Genomic DNA, 19,414 nt, shown 5'->3' with positions numbered 1-19,414 from the left:
AAGAGAGAAAAAAAGAAAGGAAAAATAGACCCCAAACCAAGGTCCTCTTTCGGTGAAGCTGGCCGGCGGGCCATTTCCACATTCGGCAACAGCCACTTCGTCCAGGCATCACCATCATGAACCGCCGCAAGACATTCCACCCCTGTCTCCCAGCCAAGAGAAAAATAGATAAATATACCAGACCAAACGAAATAATACTAGCACCAAGAACATAAAAGGCCAATCAACGCAAGGCGGCCAATCGACTCATCCAGATCATCGGATTCCTCTCTTCCATACGCCCCCTCCCCTACAGCCCTGTTTTGATCCTCCTCGAATCCTGCCAATGAGCAAGCCACGCTGGCCACGGCATTCTTGGACGCACAGGCAGGGGCATCAATCGCACGCCCCCCCACGTTGACAGGCCAGCCACATGGCCTCTTACTCTTTTTTTGTTGCCTTGCCTTGACTCTTGTTTACAGTCACTACCTATCTGAGCACCTCTTTTTTTCAGCTGTATGGGTACATAGCCCTGATCATTGTATTTGCCAGGGGGGGAGTCTGAACACCAACACAGCTTTGACCTGAGCGTTGGGTCCGTTCATTCAGCCCCCCTCCCTGGTCCGTACCGTATCTACTATGACGCCCGGAAAGAGAGAAGCGAGGACAAGCAAAAAAGAAACATAGTCATCGAGTTAGGCAAATGTCGTCTTCCGTGAAAAGTGATGGCCGAAGGGGGGGCAGCGCTTGAGGGAACCGGGGAGGGGCATGGTGGTGGAGAGGCGCAATTCAGCTTTGGGCAATGGCAGGATTCGAACCAGAGAATCCGACGGTGGCCTCATGGCTTTCTCTTTGGTTCATCCCACTGTGTGAGTGTGTTTGGTTCTCGTTCCCCATAGCCTCACTGGTTGGCGGGCTCCAAGAGTGGTTCGTTAGATGCTAGTTTGGTCATGGATGAGTTGGGGCTGTCATCTGGGTTCCTCGAGGAGATAAATATGCAGCTGTGTTGCCACTTCATGAAGCTTCTCATCATTCATCACCATCATCAACAAACAAACAAACCAGAGTACATCTCTCTTTCACTTATACCAGTCTTATTACACTTACAAGATGAACCGAGTTAATGTCATCCCGTCTTCTATATCCCACCACGCAGTTGGTGAGCCAGTCTTGGCCGGAACCAATGTTTCGTCCCATTTTCCCTATCACTTCCTGCTACTTTTGGTTCTCATTGCCCCTCTCGTTCACACATATCGAGGTCACAAGAGCCGGACCGAGAGACCACTTTCCGTTCGTTTGTTCAAGATCTTGTCTCAGATGAGATACCAAGTATACTCCTTTGTCTACAATGCCGTCCTCAACCTTGCCAGACCAACACTATCCATCAACATCTTCCCACGAAAGGTTCTTGTCACGGACCCTTCCATGGAGAGCATCCTATCAAGACATACTTCGGAGACAAGTCTTGCCAATGTCATCTTCCTCATTGGCCGCCGAGTCTTTGACTTGAGCAACGAGACCATCAATGCCATTGGATCATATGATCCTCGCCCGGTCCACGTTGGCGAGTTCTCTTCTGCAAGCAACGCCAGAGCTCTCGTCGGTCAGGTATCAACGGCTGCAAACAAGAGGCTACAGAGCCAGCCCGATGTTCAAGAAACCGAGCTTGGACCATGGCTCTTCAAGTTGACAAGCTCATCTGTGGCAAGTGCCCTTTGGGGACCAGAGAGCCCTTGGGTTGTCGACGACGAGTTTCAGACTGCATTCATGTAAGTCTACCCTTCTTTCCCATCTTGACTTCTTCATATAACTAACATGATACTATTAGGGAAATCAGCGGTTCGCAAATGACTCTCCTCAGACCCTTCTCGAAGTACACTGCCCAGGCAGCCCACAAGGCCAGAGCTCTCATCATCAGCAAGCTCAAGTCCTTCCACTTCAACAACAGAGACTCCAGGCTTCGACAGATCGCACACCGAATCAATGCCGTTGCCCTGTCCGATACCGAATGGGAGTCTAATAAGGACTACTTCAACGTTGAGCTGCTTACATCGCTCGGTCTCTTGGTCACACCTAGCAGCATGGCTGTCTGGATGATCCGCCATCTGTTGATGCGTCCCGATCTTCTTGCCAGAGTCGTCAAGGAGGCACGAAACCCAGACATTCTCGATGCCGAAGGCAGAATCGACGTTGCTCGCATTCGAGAGTCGTTCCCCTTCTTGGCAGCATGCTTGTATGAGACGCTGCGCCTTCACATGACAGCCATCCCTCGCCTGGCAAAGACCGATCTTGACATTGCGGTGCCAAACTCACAGCCCATTCATCTCAAGAACGGAGACCTCATCTACCTTGCCATGTCTTCGTTCAACAAGGACGCACAAACATGGGGCTCTGACGCCAGCACCTTCTCCCCCGACAAGTTCCTCACCAACGCCGGCAGCCTCTCCGCCTCAATGGTGCGAAAGCTCCGCGTCTTTGGTGTCGCGGGTAACTTGTGCCCCGGAAGAAAGGTTGGCTTCGAGACCATCTTGTTTGTGGTCGCCAATGTGCTGCGAGACTTTGACATTGAGAACCCTCGAGGAGAGGATGTGGCGTACCCTGAGCCGAGGACCGAAGATGGATTCGGCATTGGCTTTGAGCGATGCGCCAACGAGATTACAGTGAGACTCAGGAGGGTAGTCGCTTAGAGAGATGGGAAGAGAAGATTGTACAAATGACTGGAAACAAAGAATGATATTATGTATTATGCTGGGAGGATTACCTGCTTTGAGTTTTTGGTGGTTTTTTGTTTTGCTAAATAGAACTTGGGACGCTCTAGCGTGGGTGGATTTTTGAGGGCCTGGAGCTCGCGGAGTTTTTACTGTATGATATATGAATGGATGGGATATAGATTCTGAAATTGACTGCTGGCACTGTCAAATGAGGTCCCTTTGGTGCTCTCCCTTGTTTCCTGTGATTGAGATGGGTGATGTAAGTCTTTGAGTGTTGGAGTACCTACATTTTCAGTCAGTATTCCGTAAGTGATGAGAACTCGTGAAGCACAGAGCCAATAGTAAAGGATATAGAATGACAAATATTCTGATAAAAGAAGTAATATCTCGAAGTTGTTGCAATCACGACGGTAATACAGTGTGTTGCTCTGTAATAGATGGCGAATCATTGCTCATGTCTCGTCGGGCCGACAAAGTTGTGCAATCGCATGGAATCACGTCATCGGGCATCTTTCTTTTGACAGGCTGCCCCGCTGCTGTAAGCTGGACGAGTGCCCGAGAGCTATGGATAGATTTGACATCACACTTTTGACTTATCGAGTAAAGTACCTGTAATCAATTAGTAAATATGGGAAAGTAGGTAGTAGGCAGGCACAGGTTATGCATTGATCGATTGGGTGAGATGGATGGAGGGGTTGAGGGGTAAATTGCTTCAAAGCTTCCAGCGATTTCACCATCTTGCATGTAACTTGCTCTTCAACACACATCATCCATTAATACTGAGCTCTACAAAAAGCAAGCAACTTCAAACTTCAAACTTCACCACTTCACATCCAAATTACCTTAAATTCAATACCAGCAGCATCTCATCAAATCCAAACATACAGAAACAATGGCTGTCCCTCCCAAGTTCGCCGGCCACAAGCTCGAGTTCGCTCCCCCAACAGCTTCATCCTCGTCCGTCCCGCGCGCAACTCACACCTTCGAGATCTTCCTCGACTACACCTGCCCCTTTTCCGCCAAAATCTTCAACACGCTCACCACCCAAGTCTTCCCCGTCGTGCGCGAGACTCCCGCCTGGGCCAACAGCCTCACCGTCGTCTTCCGCCAGCAGGTCCAGCCGTGGCACCCGTCGTCGACGCTGACGCACGAGGCGGGCCTCGCCGTCCTGCGCCTCGCCCCCGAGAAGTTCTGGGCCTTTAGCGGCGAGCTGTTTGCTGCGCAAAAGGACTTCTTTGACATCAGCGTCGTCAACGAGACGCGCAACCAGACGTACCGCCGCCTGGCGAAAGTGGCCGCCAAGGTGGGCGTCAGCGAGGAGGAAGTCTACAAGTTGCTGGCCATTCCTGAGAAGGGCGGCGACGATGGCTCCTTGAACGTTGGAAATGCTGTCACCAACGACCTCAAGGTTGTTACCAAAATGAACCGCCTAGTGGGCGTCCATGTCACTCCTACGGTTGTGTTCGATGGTGTTGTTCAGGACACCAGCTCTGGCTGGACTGTGGACCAGTGGAAGGAGTTTTTCACCAAGAACATTGCGTAGATGGATGTAGATGTGAAGAAGCTGTCATTATGTTAGCAATTAAAGGATGAGATCAAATTCATGTTTGTGCTCCTGTGAAATGAAGATGGAATTTATTAATGTGAGAATTCAATTATTATCGTTAATATTGCAACTACAGTAGCTCAGTGTTAATGGAGAGTGATGCACCAAAGCTTTATCGTTATCGCAGGTGGACCAATCCGGATGCGACTTCTTGGCTCACAGATCATTAGCCTAGGTGTACTAACATAAAGATTCAAGCTCAGCAACTACATGAACACTTTGGCTCACTTTGGTCCAATCCTATGACTAAAACTCACAACTCAACATGTTCTCCCTGAGATTGTGTAGTAAAAAGCCATTCAGCACGTTCATCAACCCCTCATCACCTCCCCGCCTCATTAAATGGCAACATCTCCCTCAGACTCGCCACCTTCGACAACTCGAAAGCAGATGCCTTCAACGATGCTACGCCCAAGTAGCTAAGAAGCCCATCTCAAAACCGACTCTCTCACCAGCCGAGCAGGCAAAGCAGCAGGCCAAAGCAGCCGCTGCCACCGCTGGATCAAAGCACTACGGCAAGCCTTAAAAAATACAACTCATCCCTGGCCAAGAACTAAATTGCTAACGATGAATGAACACAGAAGTCGCTGAGAAATTGCTCATCTATCATGCGGGCACCGGGCGGATCACGTTTCTGGCTATGGTCAAGGTGACGACGCTGTTTCTGGGGACATTTTTCACGTTTATTGTTGTGCCGGGATATGTCAAGGCCGAGAAGCCAGAGTGGGAGACAGTAGGGGGTGAGTTTGGTCTCGTTTTCTTTCCTTTCTTTGTGATATTCTCAAGTGAAGATATTCGACATTGCTGGAGAAGACCTCTATGGCGATCTCATCCATCTCGAGAGGCCTCAGTATCGATGCTCGCTCTTCTCACTCCATCCCCATCACCTAGATGATACGAAAATGGCCATGACTAACTCGTCCAGTTGCCCTCTGCGGCCTCATTCCTCTATTTTTCGTGGCATACACCACATCCCCCTTCGTCTCACACATTTACATCCATCTGCCTCCCGTCGCCCGTACTAGTCGCCCAGTCCTCGAGCGCTTCATCCACGCCTTGCCCCCTTCCACCGAGTTCACTCTCACCACCATGAGCGCCATCGCAAAACCTCGCTACAGCACCATGCAGGTAGGTCACCTGCGGCCAGCAAAGCGACGCTTCGGTATCGTCAACTATGTGCGAGACGCCGAGGGCGCTATTGCGGAGAACGAGACGAGGAAGTGGTACAACTTGCGGGCCATGACCAAGTTTGGCGTGCAGGAGGCTGGCGTGGAGAAGAAGAAGCCCAAGGGGAAGAAGGGGAAGGACTTGACCGAGGCGTGGATTTGGGATGCAGTCAAGAGCAAGATTGAGAAGAGGGCAGTGGCAGAGAAGGCGTCATAGTTTGTCATGGGACTCAACCTTGTGCCAATTTACGAATACATCTTGTGTATGAATGGTATTGTCTCGATATTACGACTACCTTACTTGTATTACATATCCTATCAAGACGCACCGTTCTATAACACATAACAACCAACCATGAACCATCCCACTAGCTCTATTCTATATATATCAACAACCTACATCGCCATCTCACCTATCCACAGGGAAATCCATCAAGCCAAACGCTAGGAACAAAACAAGTAACATGCCCGTTCCCCATCAACGGGATGTGACCCGAGCTGCATATCATCGCGGACGAACCGTGCTAGCAGTAGCGTCTGGCATAGAACGATTGCAATTCCATAGCTTCGGGATTGGAAGTTTTCTAGAAGATCTCGTTGAGATGCCGCGCCTGGCCTGTGCTGTTATGCCTTTGTCTCCCCGTGGTGGAATAAAGGTAACATCGTGGGCTTTGGAAAAGAGACGGACATTTCATACGCGTATCTCATGTATAATCTAGTCAATTATATACCAGCTGTAGAAAAATTCACGACTCCAAAGTAAGTTCTAAAACACAAGGAATTCACTCTATTTTACCGCACCATGAAACAATCCTCGACCCCGCCAAAAAGCCAAGACATTCTTCACCTCGCGTCACATTAAGACACCTTCATTTCCTCACCGAACTCTCACCTTGACCTCCCCAAAACAGAACAAGTCTCCCCCCCTCCGAAAAAAAAAATAAATATAAATGAAAAATATCGCAACCCAGCAAATCACACCACCCACACCACATCCCGGAACCAACCCCCAGTCCCTCTCACATGCCATTTTGTCCTTTCTTCTTGTTACCTCCGACACAAACTTCATAGATCCGATAGGCTCCAGAAAAAAACAAGCCTCGGCATTTTTCACTCCCCCCCTCCCACAAAACTAAACAATGCATCGTCTAAATCCTCCCCCCCCCTCCTTGCTCGTTATTATCACGCATATGCATGCATATGCCGTACATTACATGTAACTCCATATACCACTTGTGCTCCTTCGTACTTTCAACCAACGACCAGTCCGGGAATTATTTAAAAAAGGGGAAAGGACAATATCAGACGAATTAGAACACAGCCCTGACAAAAGAACACTGCAGCCGTTCCCACAGTATAATCACATTGCATGTGTAACATGTAAGTGTAATTCGTAATACTCCTTGAATACGACCAATAATCAACTTTTGTAACTCCCACTCCCACACGCCCTCCCACTCCATCGAAAGTTTCTTTCATTTTCTTCCAGGAACATGCATCAACAGGACCAACAACAAGCCAAGAAGAGGGCAAAAAGAGATGGTCAGAATATGCCCACATAGACTATAGCCTAATTAGCCCAGGTCGAGGAGAAAATGCAAAGGATTCACTTGCCCCAGAATCTCCACATCATCTTTTCTGCCCTATCAACCCCGTACTGTATGTAACAATGCTCCATACGCCGATTAATAGTTTGGAGCATGGACCATGTGTAGGATTCCAGTGAAATCCTCGTTTGCTCGAGACCCAGTGTGTACTCCTACCATTGAAGGTGATTAACAGTAAAGATTAATCAAGTCTTTTACAGAAGAAAACCTGCACATATCCTAGTGAGAAAACACATTAACAGCAGTTCTCCAAATACTAATTATACCAAATATATCCCCCTTCTCCCCAAATCCAAATCAAATCAAATCAATTCCTCCCTCCATCTCACTCTCCCGCACTTTATAATACGACTCTCCCTCTCACCCACACCCTCCCCTCCCCCCTTCATCACGGCCCCAAACTAAACGCGGCCTCGAGCAAAAAAGTTCCCCAGACCCTTCAAGAAGCTCATTTAGCGCCGCCCCTCTCTTTTCTTTCTGCCCCAGACGCCTCTTACTTACTCTTATCAATCTGTTGGCTGGCTCCCCACCCTATGTCTCGAACCGAGGGCGTACTTGTACATATAACTGTATGCACACGTACATGCATACATACATGCAGTCTACAATACGCACGGTCTGCTCTTACGCATACTCATTACGAGTACAGTGTTTCTTGGTATGTAATAGCGCCCTGCGAAACATGTACATTTATATACAATCAGAGCAACACAGGTAGCACTGCTAAATACATGCATGCTTGCATCTTGCCCGGATCGCGAGGCTCGCCACCCCACTCCCTGCTTCAGGTCTCTCTCTCTCTCTTTAGCCTCCATCCTATAATATATCGTACTCGTACAGCAAGCTTTCTTTTATCCTCCGGGCTTTGTACAACATCAAAAAAGATACATCCAGCTACCTAACCACGGAACGTACCGCCAACCCTGCTCGGCTAAACGACAACTTCTAGCCTTTGAGACTCTTTCCGAAACATCTCCACATCATCACCTTCGTCCCCAATATATCAGCGGCGCCTCATGTAGCATCGTGTGTCTTCTCCGTAGACGTAGCATCAAAGCCTATACGCCTCTCTCTCGTTATCTGAGCCTCATTTGCCTTCGTACAACGACATGACATGGACATCAACCCACAAGAGTCCGCTCGCCCGGCCCGTACACCGTTAGTTAACACAAGTTCGGCTTTATTTCGTTCAATTCCGCTTTCAGCCCAGCAATGCACCCCACAAGAAACTCGGTGCGTTCCCCGTGGGTCCTGAGAGTACTTCTAACAATATTACTCGTACATACATACATGCACACGTATCTCCAATCCCTGAAACTCCGCACACCTTGATTTTGTATCCAAAAGACGCAACACCTCTGTAAAACCATACCAAATATGTCAACATTGCCCATTGTCTTTGTACATGATGCCGCTGTTCCCATAGCCAGCAGAGGCCGTGTTCGTAATAAAGATCCGTTATGCATCACCGTAAACACCAATGATATGTACTACACACACAAGCCAATCCTGCAATTCCCGAGATTCCGACAGAGCCGATGATGGATGCACCAGGAAGCAAGAGTTGACAAAATGTATGAACCGACCTGCAACACCGCCAAATTTGCCCATCATAGATTCATTAAGTCCTCCACCAGTACAGCCCGCAGGGCGTTGCTGGTTATCAAATATTGCTTTTTGTTTTGCCAGAGCGCCTCTTTCTGTTCCCGAGCCTCCCCTTGTTTTTAAATCCATCTTCACAACTTGTTGCCAAAACCTCATTGATCGTCATGGATAATCGCGTCCCAATAGCACGAAACCCACAACCCAAGAAATGAATAAGTAATAAAAAGGGACAAAGATGAAAAGAAATTAGCCTAGCAGGTCATCTTCGCCCAGCGCATGCAAAACAAATCGAACCAAGGATGAAACAACAAAGCACAGGGAGATAACTATACATGACCATAAAGATGAAGAAGAAAGTGAAGAAAAGAGGAACCGATATATGATATGTGTCGTTATGGAACCGTCAATCGTCATGCCACGAATGGCATCATGACCCTGCATGAGCCAATCGGTTGAGAACCGTCAATCGTAGTTCCTCAGTCGGAGGTCGCATCTGGATCGAGTCCCGCGCTGGAGGCCGTGGGGAGCTAGAGGCCAGGAGACAGAAGCCATAGAGGTTCTTTCGGTTCGAGAAGGCCGCTAGCGGCGCTTCATTGCCGGCTGGGTTCCGTCGTAATCCCATCCGCGTTTGAGACCACCTTCGTATACGCTGGCCACAGACTCCTGCCACATCGCGGGCGTGACGAAATTCGGCACAGGCGCAGCCACATATTGATGTGGGGAAATGCTGTGTTGTGAGCCGGACGGCAGCGAGGAGTTTACAGCTTGAATGTCTTCAAGTGTAGGGACTTCGGGTGCACCTGAGGACGAGGCAACGTTCAGAGAACTGGCCGGGGAAACAGGGTTGGGCTCGGTATGGGCGGGCGTACCAAATGTGGTGTTCCATTGTCTAGTGACCGTGTTAGTCCATCAATCGGTGGGTGTACATTGCAAAGAATGAATACATCTCAGTCATGGTAGGGGTAGTGTAATGGAGGAATGAGATTTAGGAGGGAAAGTAGAACTGGGAGAAAATAGATAGAAGAGAGGGGAGAGACAAAGGGAAGAAAGAGTAATCATAAGTTCGCTGGTAGAAACCTACTCAAAAATCCTAGCCGGGTTCCAAGCTGGCTGCTCTGGCAGGGCCATATTCGGTGAGATGCCGGGACCGACTGCCTGCGGCATCATAACGAGTGACTGTGCAGATGGGGAGTCACTCTTACTGTCCAGACCGCCGGTAGAAATTGGAGGTGATATGGGATGGCTTATGTAACTGACTGTTTGATTGCCGCTCGAATCCAGTGCTTGTTCCATGGAACCAGCGCGTTGCATGCCGCGATATCCTGGGGGACTAGCACTATGAGATGGATGAGGGCTTCCGTAGGGGAAAGAGGGCTTCAGAACAAAAGGCTTCCTAACGTCAGCTGAAAAAGCCTCCCGGACGGCGTCGATCTGTCGCTGCAACTCTGGCATCGGCCACGCCTCCATCACCTTTTCCATGATTCTCATGTGGCGGGTAAAGAATTCTCGCGCATCAGTGTGGAGATCAGGGTCTGGAGAGACAATCGCGACCTAGTTTCGAGAGTTAGACTTGTGTAATACATACGAATAATACTTTTTTTCTTCTCTCTGCGCAGAGTACAAGGGGGAGTAAAGAACTGAGCGCGGCTTACTAGATGAAGCACAATGCATGAGAGCCCAGCGTAGACAGTAAAACTGAAACCGCGCTGCATGCACTGTAGCCCCATGGTTCCAAATGAGTTGACAACAGCTTCCTGAAGACGGCAGAGAGCACGAGCCGAATTGTAGCAAATCATCATGTGATGCTTCCATTGAGCTTCCTGGGTAGTCGGGTCCAGGAATGACAACTGAGGTCGGTGGAACAAGATCAGGGTCAGATAGTAATATGAGTGCAGGTTGCCAAGGAACGGCGACGGTAGCCATGGTGCTGAGCCGTCCGGAGGAAACGTAACGCTAAGATCGGCAGGAAGTTCTGCCAGGAAGGCGTTGAAGTGCTGGTCCATCTGCTGAAACTCGGGGTCGACTCCCCAATCCTTTCTCTTCCTTAGGCGCACATAAATGCTGGTTATCCTGGCAATGTTTCGCACGTTGCGAGCAAAGTAGGTGAAGTTGCGCGAGACGTGGTATTCGGCATCGTCTCCACCGGGGATGGGCTTTGGAACATTGAAGTCTACAGAATCGATGTCGACAGCCAAGTTGTAGCGACCTTGTGGAGTTCCCACCATGACTTCGCAAACAAAGACTGTCTGCCAGATTCGGGTTCGCAGCTGGCAGTCCGTTGGGCTATATTCGCAAGGCCGGCCCGCCTGGTGCTCCTCGTAATGCTCTTCTAGACCAAGATCCTTGGCCATTTGAACGCATTGGACAACAGTCATCCATGAGCGGTAGTAGTAACCTCGCTTCGGTGCGGCTTCTCTAGCCTTGAGAATCATCAAAAGCGCCTGGAGTGTGCTTAGGCGAGGAACATCCATGAAAGCATCGGCATGTCCTAGACTCGTGTAAGTATAAAAGGTCTCGATGTATGCCGGTGTTGAGTAAAATAAGGGGCAACGTACTTGATGCTAGCGCCAGCCATTGTTGGCCCTGTGCTGGTTCATCAGCTAGCCGCCCTCCAATAGCGAACAGAGCTTCGAGGATTAACGGGGAAATTGATTCCCTAGCAGTAGCCCATTGGCGGTAAAACATTGATCGGTTGAGCACCGGGACGTAAGGATGGACGTGGGTGAAGTAGAGGTCGAAATAGTGAATCGCGGTTCCATCATCCGGCATCAATTCAGGAGGGATGCGAATCCTGTGCCCTGGGCCAATCGAGATGGGGGGTAGGTCCAGATCGTCGTCATCCTCAACTGCCGGTTCCTCACGTCTAAAAGAGGCCTTGTTCCTTAGATATGGCGCTGTGGAGAGTTAGTCAGCAAGGTCGTATATTACAGCTTGGGGCTCGCAATCCGTACCTGTTCCGATCTCATTCATCTTGAGGCCGCCCAAGAGATCCGCTAAATCCTGCTGCTGGTAAGAGTCGGCGGAATATGCACCTGGTGATGAGCCCGGCTGCGACGACTGCTGCATGGGAGGCGTTGGGAATGCATCTTGAGGGGCTACATGCTGATCTACCATGGACATTTGTGGGGGAACCGTAGTGTAGTGAAGATTGTGCTGGGGCTGTGAAGCATCGTAGGGAAGAGTTTGGAAAGAGGCTGAAGCTGCGTCGGGATAGCCGGCCTGCGGCGCATAGACGTCTTGTTCGGATTTGAGGGAAGCTTGTCCCTGCTGGTGGGATGGCATTCCCATTTGTTGAAATTGGTTCGTCGGCGGGACAAAGGCCTCGTAGGTCGTCGAATCAGTTGCGCCATCGTATCCATTTGGGCGGACACAGTGAAGCTTGAGGCGAATACAGGCACTGCAAGGCCAAGTATTCGTGGTTGCCGCATCGCACTTGATCTTTCTTCTCCGGCAGCCTTCGCAGGCTCTCATGACTGTGGAGCAATGTCAGCAATTGTGGTCACCATGGTTCTATACGGCAGGATCCGAAGTACCTTTGAGCCGCTTATGACGGTTGTGTTCGTCAACGAAGACATAGTCTAAATTGGACAGACGACGGTTAGTTTACGACCTTTGCCAATCTACCAGCGGTGGAAAACGAAGCTGGTGATTCTCACTCTTCTGGGTCTCCCTCTGGGGGTATTGCTGAGGCGCAAAAGTATAGCTGTTCATGCCGACGCTCTGGGCGTTCTGGGAGTCCTGCGGCAGAATGCGACGAATGGAAGGGTCATTAGAGGCCATGACGGCAAAGGATGCGCTTTCGTGGGTCGGTCGTCAAGCGGGTCGTTGCGAGCGTGTACAGAGATGAATATCGGTACTGGTATAGATATAGGATATAAGGTAGAAAGGTATAAGTATGGACGTCAGGTTGGTATATAGGTAGGTATGGTAATGTGGTATTGGTATCAGCGTCGGGCTCGTGAGTTCATGTACATTAACACCGGAAAGTGGCGACCCCGGCGCCTCGGTATGTGGTCGCGCAAAGCTGCACAGCGGCCGCAGAGAGAGAATCGAAAGACTGAGAGAAACGAGACGGAAGCGGCGGCGAATTCGTCCGGCAATCCGCGAAATCAATCCAGAGTCCCAAATTCTCGGCTGGAGGCAGCGGGATTTGGCAGCGTTTGGTGTTTTTGGCAAAGTTGGAACTCTGTGGTTGACGCGGGCAGTAGCAGAAAGTACAACCTAAGTATAAACCTGAGGTATTGGATAACAGAGGGGCAGGCGCTGGCGTTGTAACTCGTAGCAGGATGCGGACTTTTGGGGTTGGCCAAGGACAAGGGCTAAATGCGTGGGTGGTACCAAACGGGACAGAACAGACAGGAGGGGCGTCTACAAACTCCAAGACAGTGCAGGGGGGGTGTCCAGAGAAACAAGGACAGGGGCAAGGGGCTTGGCCTGATTCTTGCCTTGAGCTGCTTGGTGCTTGGATGCTTGGGCCCAGACTTTGCATGCGCCTGTCTCCCAGGCAGGTACTAGAGGGCTGGCGCTGACAGGGTGGGCTGCACTGGGCGTCTTTGGGGTTAGGCGGACGCATTTAGTGCCCGCAAGACAGTGCAGCTGTGCCGTTCCAGCGGTATCTGCTCAGTGAAGTCCAGCAGCTCGCGAGGGGAGACAAGTACAGGCACACGACCTGAGGCCTGGTTGGGGCAGTGGCGGCTTGTACCTGTACGTGGTGCATCCAGAAGGATTTTTCCCTTCGCCTCCCTGCCAGCTGAGGTCCATGGATGATACGGACTTGACGGACCCGAACGCAAGAGTCGGGAATCCGAATGTTACAGCAGAGGACCAAATCACAACACCTCGATCAACTGTTCTGCGGAACCCCGGTGGCCCTCCTGGAAGGGTTCTTTTGTCCTCCAGGGCTGTCAATTCTTGCTTTCATACTCTTGTCACCACAATCAACAGCGGGTTGTTCGAGTCAGGGATGAGGGGCAGCAACTCTCAACCAGTAACTGGCCGCGGAGAGAGAAGCTTCAAGGAGTCCGCGTTGCGCAACCTAGGGGTCAGGTACCAGGCCAGCAAATTGACTGGTTGATCAATCATCAGGACCATGAGACATGACATGATGATGGCCACCTATATGGATCTTGGCGCGGATTAAGCATTGGCCCGTCGAGCTCGATTCCATGGGTCTTGGGTGTGGCTAGCTATCATAAGCAGTGACAAAACGTAATCAAGTGTTCGCATTATTCATGTAGTGTGGGACTGTCAGTTGTGGGAAGTGAAGTGCCCCAGACATCCATATCGTTCAAGTGGCTTCAATATGTACTAATAGGTACCAGATGCAGGTACCAGACATCTACTAAATACAAAGTGAGAGGTACTATCTGCAATTGGGTCATCTATCTTTTTGATGCCGAACAGCGTTGCCGGACGGTCTTGTGCAAGGCATTCGGGCATACAGATAGAGCGAGCGGGCGCCAAGGGCGATCGTACAATACTGATCCTTTGTGCTTCCGGACTCCAGATCTTATATCCCAGGAGCACGGAGTTCGCAGCCACAGTCCGGCGACATAAGCATCTCACGCTCGTATTCCACAATGCAAAATGGCCCACGGCGCGCTGTAATTCGCAGAGGTACGAAGTGCTGTACGCCAAGGGCGATCACTGATATTAGGTGTGGAGTGGTGACAGTCGACATGAGCGTTACTTATTCTAAGATGAGAAACCATGCTGTGTTCGAAGGATGGAGCCAAAGGAGCCTCTCATCCAGCAGACTCCGGACGGGATAGCGCGAATCAACTGCCAGGTAATAAGCATCGGCCTCGCATTGTACGGAGTACGGAGTCGTTCCCCACAACTGCGCGAGGCTGCTGAGGCACATGTCAAAGGCGCACACTTGCATGCCACTCGACGGTGACAGTGGTTCGTTTCCTCGTGGTTTGTGGTTCTTCAAGTGCATGTAAGTACAGGTAGCGCGAGCGCTTGGGGCAAGTGGCTATTCGAGCTATGACAAGCGCCATGCACGAGAAATTCTATCTTCACTTCATCTCATCTTTCCAGAGGCTCTGGTTGCGCTCCTGGAATCAGAGGGTCTGATGTTTCTGCGAGGTTGGACATGTAGCTTCCTTCCCCTGGCCTGTGAATATCAAGACAACTCATGCTAAAAGCCTGTTTGAGAGCTTACCTCCTAGTAGGGGATACTGAAAGTGTCTAGGTGTAGTACATGGTAACTAAATGCTACACACGTTTCTGTGTACGAGCAGAAGAGAGGTCACATACAAGTATAGTATAGAGTCCACAGTTATCACATCTCACAACAACTCGATGCAAAAGAAAAGGAGAGCAATATAATGTATAATGACGGACAGGGAGCGTGCGTGCCTCGTCTGCGTTCATAGGCACACGTACTCGTACGTGTAGGATGATGATGACCCGGATAATAGGCCTATCAGATTAGCCTCTTCTATATTTGATTGGAAAGGCATGTGCATATGCAGCAAGGGTTGGTGGCTTCCAATCCGTCGAAGCTGGTAGGGCTGGTAAGGGGATACTCGAGCTCCATAGTAGATGCCGTACTTGCATTTTAGTATAGTCCTCAAGTCATTGTAACTCGCAATCTGCTGTTCAGATATATCGTAAATGTTGGATTTGATGACCAGCAGGGCTTGCTAGCAGGACAGGGACTCGATTTGATCCTTAGAACCTGGTTCTTACTGGCATCAGCTTCCTTTCCAGGCCCTCTTCTTTCTCAATCAGGTTTATGCATGAGGTGCCTGTCTGCATGACGACAGGGCTGACTGATTGGTTGCACGTCCCCTCGGACAGGGAATACCCAAGGTTCCCTGCCTCGACAAGCCTTTTGACGCTCTGCCATTCGATGCACTGACGTTGCTTGTCTTCGTCCAGCCCCTCCGCCCCTCTTGACGTGCGGATACGCAGCACAGGCCTTGTTGCTTCTGGTTCAATGCTTCTACGGCTACGACTGTACGAGGATAGGCGACTAGCCAGGTGCCAGGCAACCGAATGATTCCCCGCCGCGCTTGGATCTGCAGAAAGCTCCCTTGCTCTTGGTGTGCTCAAATACAAGTCGAGCCCAGCCATGCGAGTGCGTCAGTTGCATCTGCCGACTTTCAAGCCACTCAACCTGCGGCCGTTGCGCGCGCACCGGCATCGTGGGTTTGGGTATGGCGGTGTCGAGCTGCCACCTCTGCCACCCTAGGCGGGAGAGCGCGCCCCCAACTATCGCCCCCGCACAGCTTTGGCTCTTTGTCTGGGCAATCTTACAACATGAGGGAAGCAATTGAACGCGCGCGAGCTGTGTTGATGCTAACCTAGTGCTAGCAGTGGTGGTGCTACAGCAAAAGTGCTGACTCCCTACGAAATAGACAGGGTTTATACTTGCAGTCGTGCCATCCGCCTGTCAAGTCAGGAGCCAGGATAGGATCCAACAATCAACGTTGCTGCTTCTCCAACGCAGGGCTAGCCCTGTCTGCCGCATCATCAAAGGCGCGAGACAATTGAAATGGAGGTTAGGGATTCTGCAGTAGTACTGTGCTACACTGCACTGCCGTGGAGTTGGTGTTCTCCAGTACGAGTACAGTAGCACATCGCCCCCAAATGTTTGTTGATTGATTGTCTAAAGATAGCCATTCATCGTCTTTTCCTTCGGCAGTGGCCGACGGGGCTGGAGGATTTCCTCTGCCAAGCTGGACCGGCGGAAACTTCCGGCAATTTACATGTACTTTGCTAACGAGGCCACCATCGACGATACGTGACACACAAGTTGCAACAGCCTCTTGGGGCTGAGCGGCGCGCTGACGAGATTCGTTTCCTCCTCTTTTCCCCCCTTCATTCAGCTCGCTTAACCACCCAAGCCGAGGCATCTTGCGGCGAACACAACGTGGTACCTACGGGATATTTTGGTGCTCAAGCAAGCAGATTAGGTATTACACTAACTGTTCATGTTATCTCTTGAGCGCTTCTTAATCTAAGCGCCGATATAGAGTAGTACCCATACTACCTGTACGAGTATTACTCCGTGCTACCCTCCGAATTGCTACCAGGAAGCGTTCAACACATCGACGATATGGAGTGGGGAAGGCTGCAGAGGGCTGACCCTCGCCACGCGTCGCAGATATACCAAGGAGCGTATTACCTTACGGCCTTATTCATCCGAGCATTATCCGCGTATAATCAACTTGGACCACATGCATTCAAGGTTCTTTCCAAGATGAACAGTTCTCTGTCAGTGCCTGTGTTATTACAGGGGGAATAAACGATTTGAGGTTCAGCAGACGCCTCCATTTGGAACGACTCTGATCTGCAGGTAGAAACAAGCAAGCAGCCGCACTCATTACATGTGCATATCGTTACAGTTACTTTACTGCACTGAAAACAACCACGGTGTTGAGTTCAGACGCAACGTCAACCAACAGACGGTGCTGGAAGCCGCTCCAATTGGCGTGCCGGAAATGAAGCTGCTTTCATGGGAGCACGAAAATTGGCTACCTGATACCACCAATGACGAGGCTCAGGCTTTTTCGATGCCAATCTCTGCATTTTCTGCCCAATTAGGAACCTAGCGTGCCACTGTTTGCAGGACTTGGACCCGTTAATATGGGTACGGAGAGATACGTGCGCACGATATTCGGTCCTTTGGTCCGTATAATGAGACAGTGCCTTTTACTGATGCTACCACCAGCGTCCGCTTGTTGGTCATATTGCATGGGAAGGGTGTGTCCCGCCGTTCCGATTTGATAGGCAGAAGACAATGGAGCCATGGTTTGAGGCGCGGAAGGGCGGCAGAGATGAAGGGGAACTCTCCCAGAGCACGCGGGAAATTTCCAAGATGGACGACCCGCTGCGTCGATGTTCCTTGAAGAGCTGGGCTACTTCTCGAATGGGCGCAACTCTCTCCCCCAAGTCGCTCGAGGCCGCGTCCGCCCGGTCACGACTAGTGCTCCAATGAAGCTGCACATCACCCTCCCACCACCTACCAATTACGAGTACGGCAGGCATACTTGTGCAGATCACTAATGCTAGTACATACATGGCATTGTCTATGTCTGGCCTGGACGTTGCGAAGACTCGGCACTTGGAGGAAAGGGTGGTACTGGTAGGTTCAAAGCAGTTGCTGCACGGCATCGCGCTGCCCATCCCTGAGGACTGCAATGTAACTATCCACACTTGACAATCCATACTACAGTACTCCGTACAGATCATGATTTGGGGGAAACGAGCATGGCCCGGGCGCCTTGCGGCTCGCTTTTAGGCTTTATCGTATTACACAAGCCAGTATTCGCTGCTATGGATATACAAATTAATCCTCCCGGGACAAGATACGCTGGACTAGGGCTGGAGGAATGTCGTTGGACAAAAGGGCGAGTGAGCACGCTTCTAGCGCGGGCAGGGCTTCTAGAAAGATTTTCCAGCAACTCCGCCGTGCCGAGGCTCAGCGCCAGATGTGGCAATGGATGAGTCAAGACCCCTCCCCTCGCAAAGCAACTGAATGCAACAGTTGCAACTTGGCGCATCACCTCCTCTGACTCGCCTAAATGATTCGGCGAATGCAAGCTTCAGCTTTCTCAGTAATGGCCCGACTTTTCTCTATTTCAATTTCGGATGGAGAAGATGGGCAATCTTGCTAGATTATCCTATTATGCTTGCTCAGAACAGCCCAGACGCGAAAGTCCGCCCTTATTCGGCCGTACTTTTTAGTATTAAGTTTTAGCTACTAAAGCGATCGCGTCATCACCGGCACAAAGTTCTGCTTGCTCAGCCAAAGGCCACCACTAAGGCTTCGTGTACAGGTACTGGGTTGCCACAGCATGAAAGGCTCATCTCGCGCTTGTCTTGTGGCGATGCGGTGTGGTAGCGGGTACATTTGGCGGTAACGAAGCACCATCTGCTCAAACATGCGGCGTCGATGCTAAACTCCCAGCTACCTCCTAGTAGGTGCTAGGCTGTGGAAGCATTCCAAACTTGGCGGTCCTCTATTCCAAAATACCGTGCTTTCCAGACACCTTGGCTTTGCGCCATGGACAAAAGCGGTGATGGGGGACTGGAAGGGGGTGGGATGTGGGATATGGGGGGAGGGCCGCCGGGGGGGTGTAGAAATAGCACGGCACGCAACGCTTTCTCCCTCTTTGTTGCAAGGCAAGGATGGAGAGAACAAGGCAAAGATGAGAAAACAGGCTCGGTGAGCAAAGACAGCAGACGGGCCTGGGATGGGATGAGATGGACATCAATGACGAAGTATGGCGCCAGCGTGGGCAGCCTCGTACTCAAACTTCGGCCGTTTTATCGCACAGGGCACATTCATTCCCTACCTGTACGAGTCCAATCAATACCTCCCTCCGTTTCTGCGAGGTACGATACGATACGACGAGGCTCATGCTTTCTTCTTTTTGCCATCATGACGAACCACTGCAGTACAGGGAGGTACCTTGTCTGAACGGGTGCACGTACATGTACTTTGTATTTTGGCCCAGCAGCTTAATGCGCAATGATACCATTGTCCACGACAAAGATCCCCTGCAGTAGATCAGCGTCAAGCGCGCTTGTGTGGACAGGACAGACAACAGCAAACCACCACTCTATGCCTGGACTGGCATAGCAGTAGCATGATTTTAGGAGCATGCGGCGCACAAAGGAAGGATTCAAGAGGATTTGCGGGCTCCAGTGTGCTCGACTGGCGATGCGAGATAGCCCGCGATTGCCTCTTGCGGCTGCTCACAAGGAAGCCCTAGTACCAAGTCG

At 50.7% G+C, this 19,414-nt stretch overlaps 5 protein-coding genes across 5 annotated transcripts; 3 read left to right on the top strand and 2 right to left on the bottom strand.

The window, feature by feature from the left end:
- Positions 1–1,089: 1,089 nt before the first annotated feature.
- V8C40DRAFT_260714 (cytochrome P450) lies at positions 1,090–2,666 on the top strand (the record flags this gene model as incomplete). Its single annotated transcript, XM_083219174.1, has 2 exons — positions 1,090–1,748; positions 1,808–2,666. The coding sequence occupies 2 exons, from the start codon at positions 1,090–1,092 to the stop codon at positions 2,664–2,666; spliced, it is 1,518 nt and encodes a 505-aa protein (XP_083079409.1).
- Positions 2,667–3,420: 754 nt separating this feature from the next.
- On the top strand, positions 3,421–4,351 carry V8C40DRAFT_230703 (thioredoxin-like protein). The gene has a single exon (XM_083212775.1). The coding sequence runs from the start codon at positions 3,583–3,585 to the stop codon at positions 4,231–4,233; it is 651 nt and encodes a 216-aa protein (XP_083079408.1). The 5' UTR covers positions 3,421–3,582; the 3' UTR covers positions 4,234–4,351.
- Positions 4,352–4,494: 143 nt separating this feature from the next.
- Positions 4,495–5,955, top strand: V8C40DRAFT_230701 (uncharacterized protein). The gene is made up of 3 exons (XM_083212774.1): positions 4,495–4,811; positions 4,878–5,036; positions 5,222–5,955. Exons 1-3 carry the CDS (start codon positions 4,562–4,564, stop codon positions 5,677–5,679), a joined length of 867 nt encoding a protein of 288 aa, XP_083079407.1. The 5' UTR covers positions 4,495–4,561; the 3' UTR covers positions 5,680–5,955.
- A 3,086-nt stretch (positions 5,956–9,041) lies between these two features.
- Positions 9,042–12,550, bottom strand: V8C40DRAFT_14666 (uncharacterized protein). The gene is made up of 7 exons (XM_083211251.1): positions 12,331–12,550; positions 12,208–12,252; positions 11,626–12,147; positions 11,230–11,568; positions 10,327–11,162; positions 9,756–10,225; positions 9,042–9,563 (listed from the first exon to the last, which is right to left on the bottom strand). Exons 1-7 carry the CDS (start codon positions 12,452–12,454, stop codon positions 9,254–9,256), a joined length of 2,646 nt encoding a protein of 881 aa, XP_083079406.1. The 5' UTR covers positions 12,455–12,550; the 3' UTR covers positions 9,042–9,253.
- Positions 12,551–17,304: 4,754 nt separating this feature from the next.
- Positions 17,305–18,021, bottom strand: V8C40DRAFT_14594 (uncharacterized protein). Its single transcript, XM_083211245.1, has one exon. It carries the CDS (start codon positions 17,876–17,878, stop codon positions 17,372–17,374), a length of 507 nt encoding a protein of 168 aa, XP_083079405.1. The 5' UTR covers positions 17,879–18,021; the 3' UTR covers positions 17,305–17,371.
- Between the last annotated feature and the right edge of the window lie 1,393 nt (positions 18,022–19,414).

Source organism: Trichoderma camerunense, assembly GCF_050948025.1.
Source record: "Trichoderma camerunense strain CBS 138272 chromosome Unknown V8C40scaffold_1, whole genome shotgun sequence".
Lineage (NCBI taxonomy): Eukaryota > Fungi > Ascomycota > Sordariomycetes > Hypocreales > Hypocreaceae > Trichoderma > Trichoderma camerunense.
Note: the sequence above shows the minus strand (reverse complement) of the source record. Positions and strands in the feature narration are given on the sequence as shown.

What these genes read in the sequence shown, in the direction of transcription:
- V8C40DRAFT_230703 (XM_083212775.1), top strand. Translation starts at nt 3,583, where the DNA reads ATGGCTGTCCCTCCCAAGTTCGCCGGCCACAAGCTCGAGTTCGCTCCC.
- V8C40DRAFT_230701 (XM_083212774.1), top strand. Translation starts at nt 4,562, where the DNA reads ATGTTCTCCCTGAGATTGTGTAGTAAAAAGCCATTCAGCACGTTCATC. An exon ending in CGCTGGATCAAAGCACTACG is followed by an intron (nt 4,812 to 4,877) that starts GCAAGCCTTAAA and finishes GAATGAACACAG; the next exon opens with AAGTCGCTGAGAAATTGCTC. An exon ending in AGAGTGGGAGACAGTAGGGG is followed by an intron (nt 5,037 to 5,221) that starts GTGAGTTTGGTC and finishes TAACTCGTCCAG; the next exon opens with TTGCCCTCTGCGGCCTCATT.
- V8C40DRAFT_14666 (XM_083211251.1), bottom strand. Translation starts at nt 12,454, where the DNA reads ATGGCCTCTAATGACCCTTCCATTCGTCGCATTCTGCCGCAGGACTCC. An exon ending in GATGAATGAGATCGGAACAG is followed by an intron (nt 11,569 to 11,625) that starts GTACGGATTGCG and finishes AACTCTCCACAG; the next exon opens with CGCCATATCTAAGGAACAAG. An exon ending in ATGGCTGGCGCTAGCATCAA is followed by an intron (nt 11,163 to 11,229) that starts GTACGTTGCCCC and finishes ACACGAGTCTAG; the next exon opens with GACATGCCGATGCTTTCATG.
- V8C40DRAFT_14594 (XM_083211245.1), bottom strand. Translation starts at nt 17,878, where the DNA reads ATGATCTGTACGGAGTACTGTAGTATGGATTGTCAAGTGTGGATAGTT.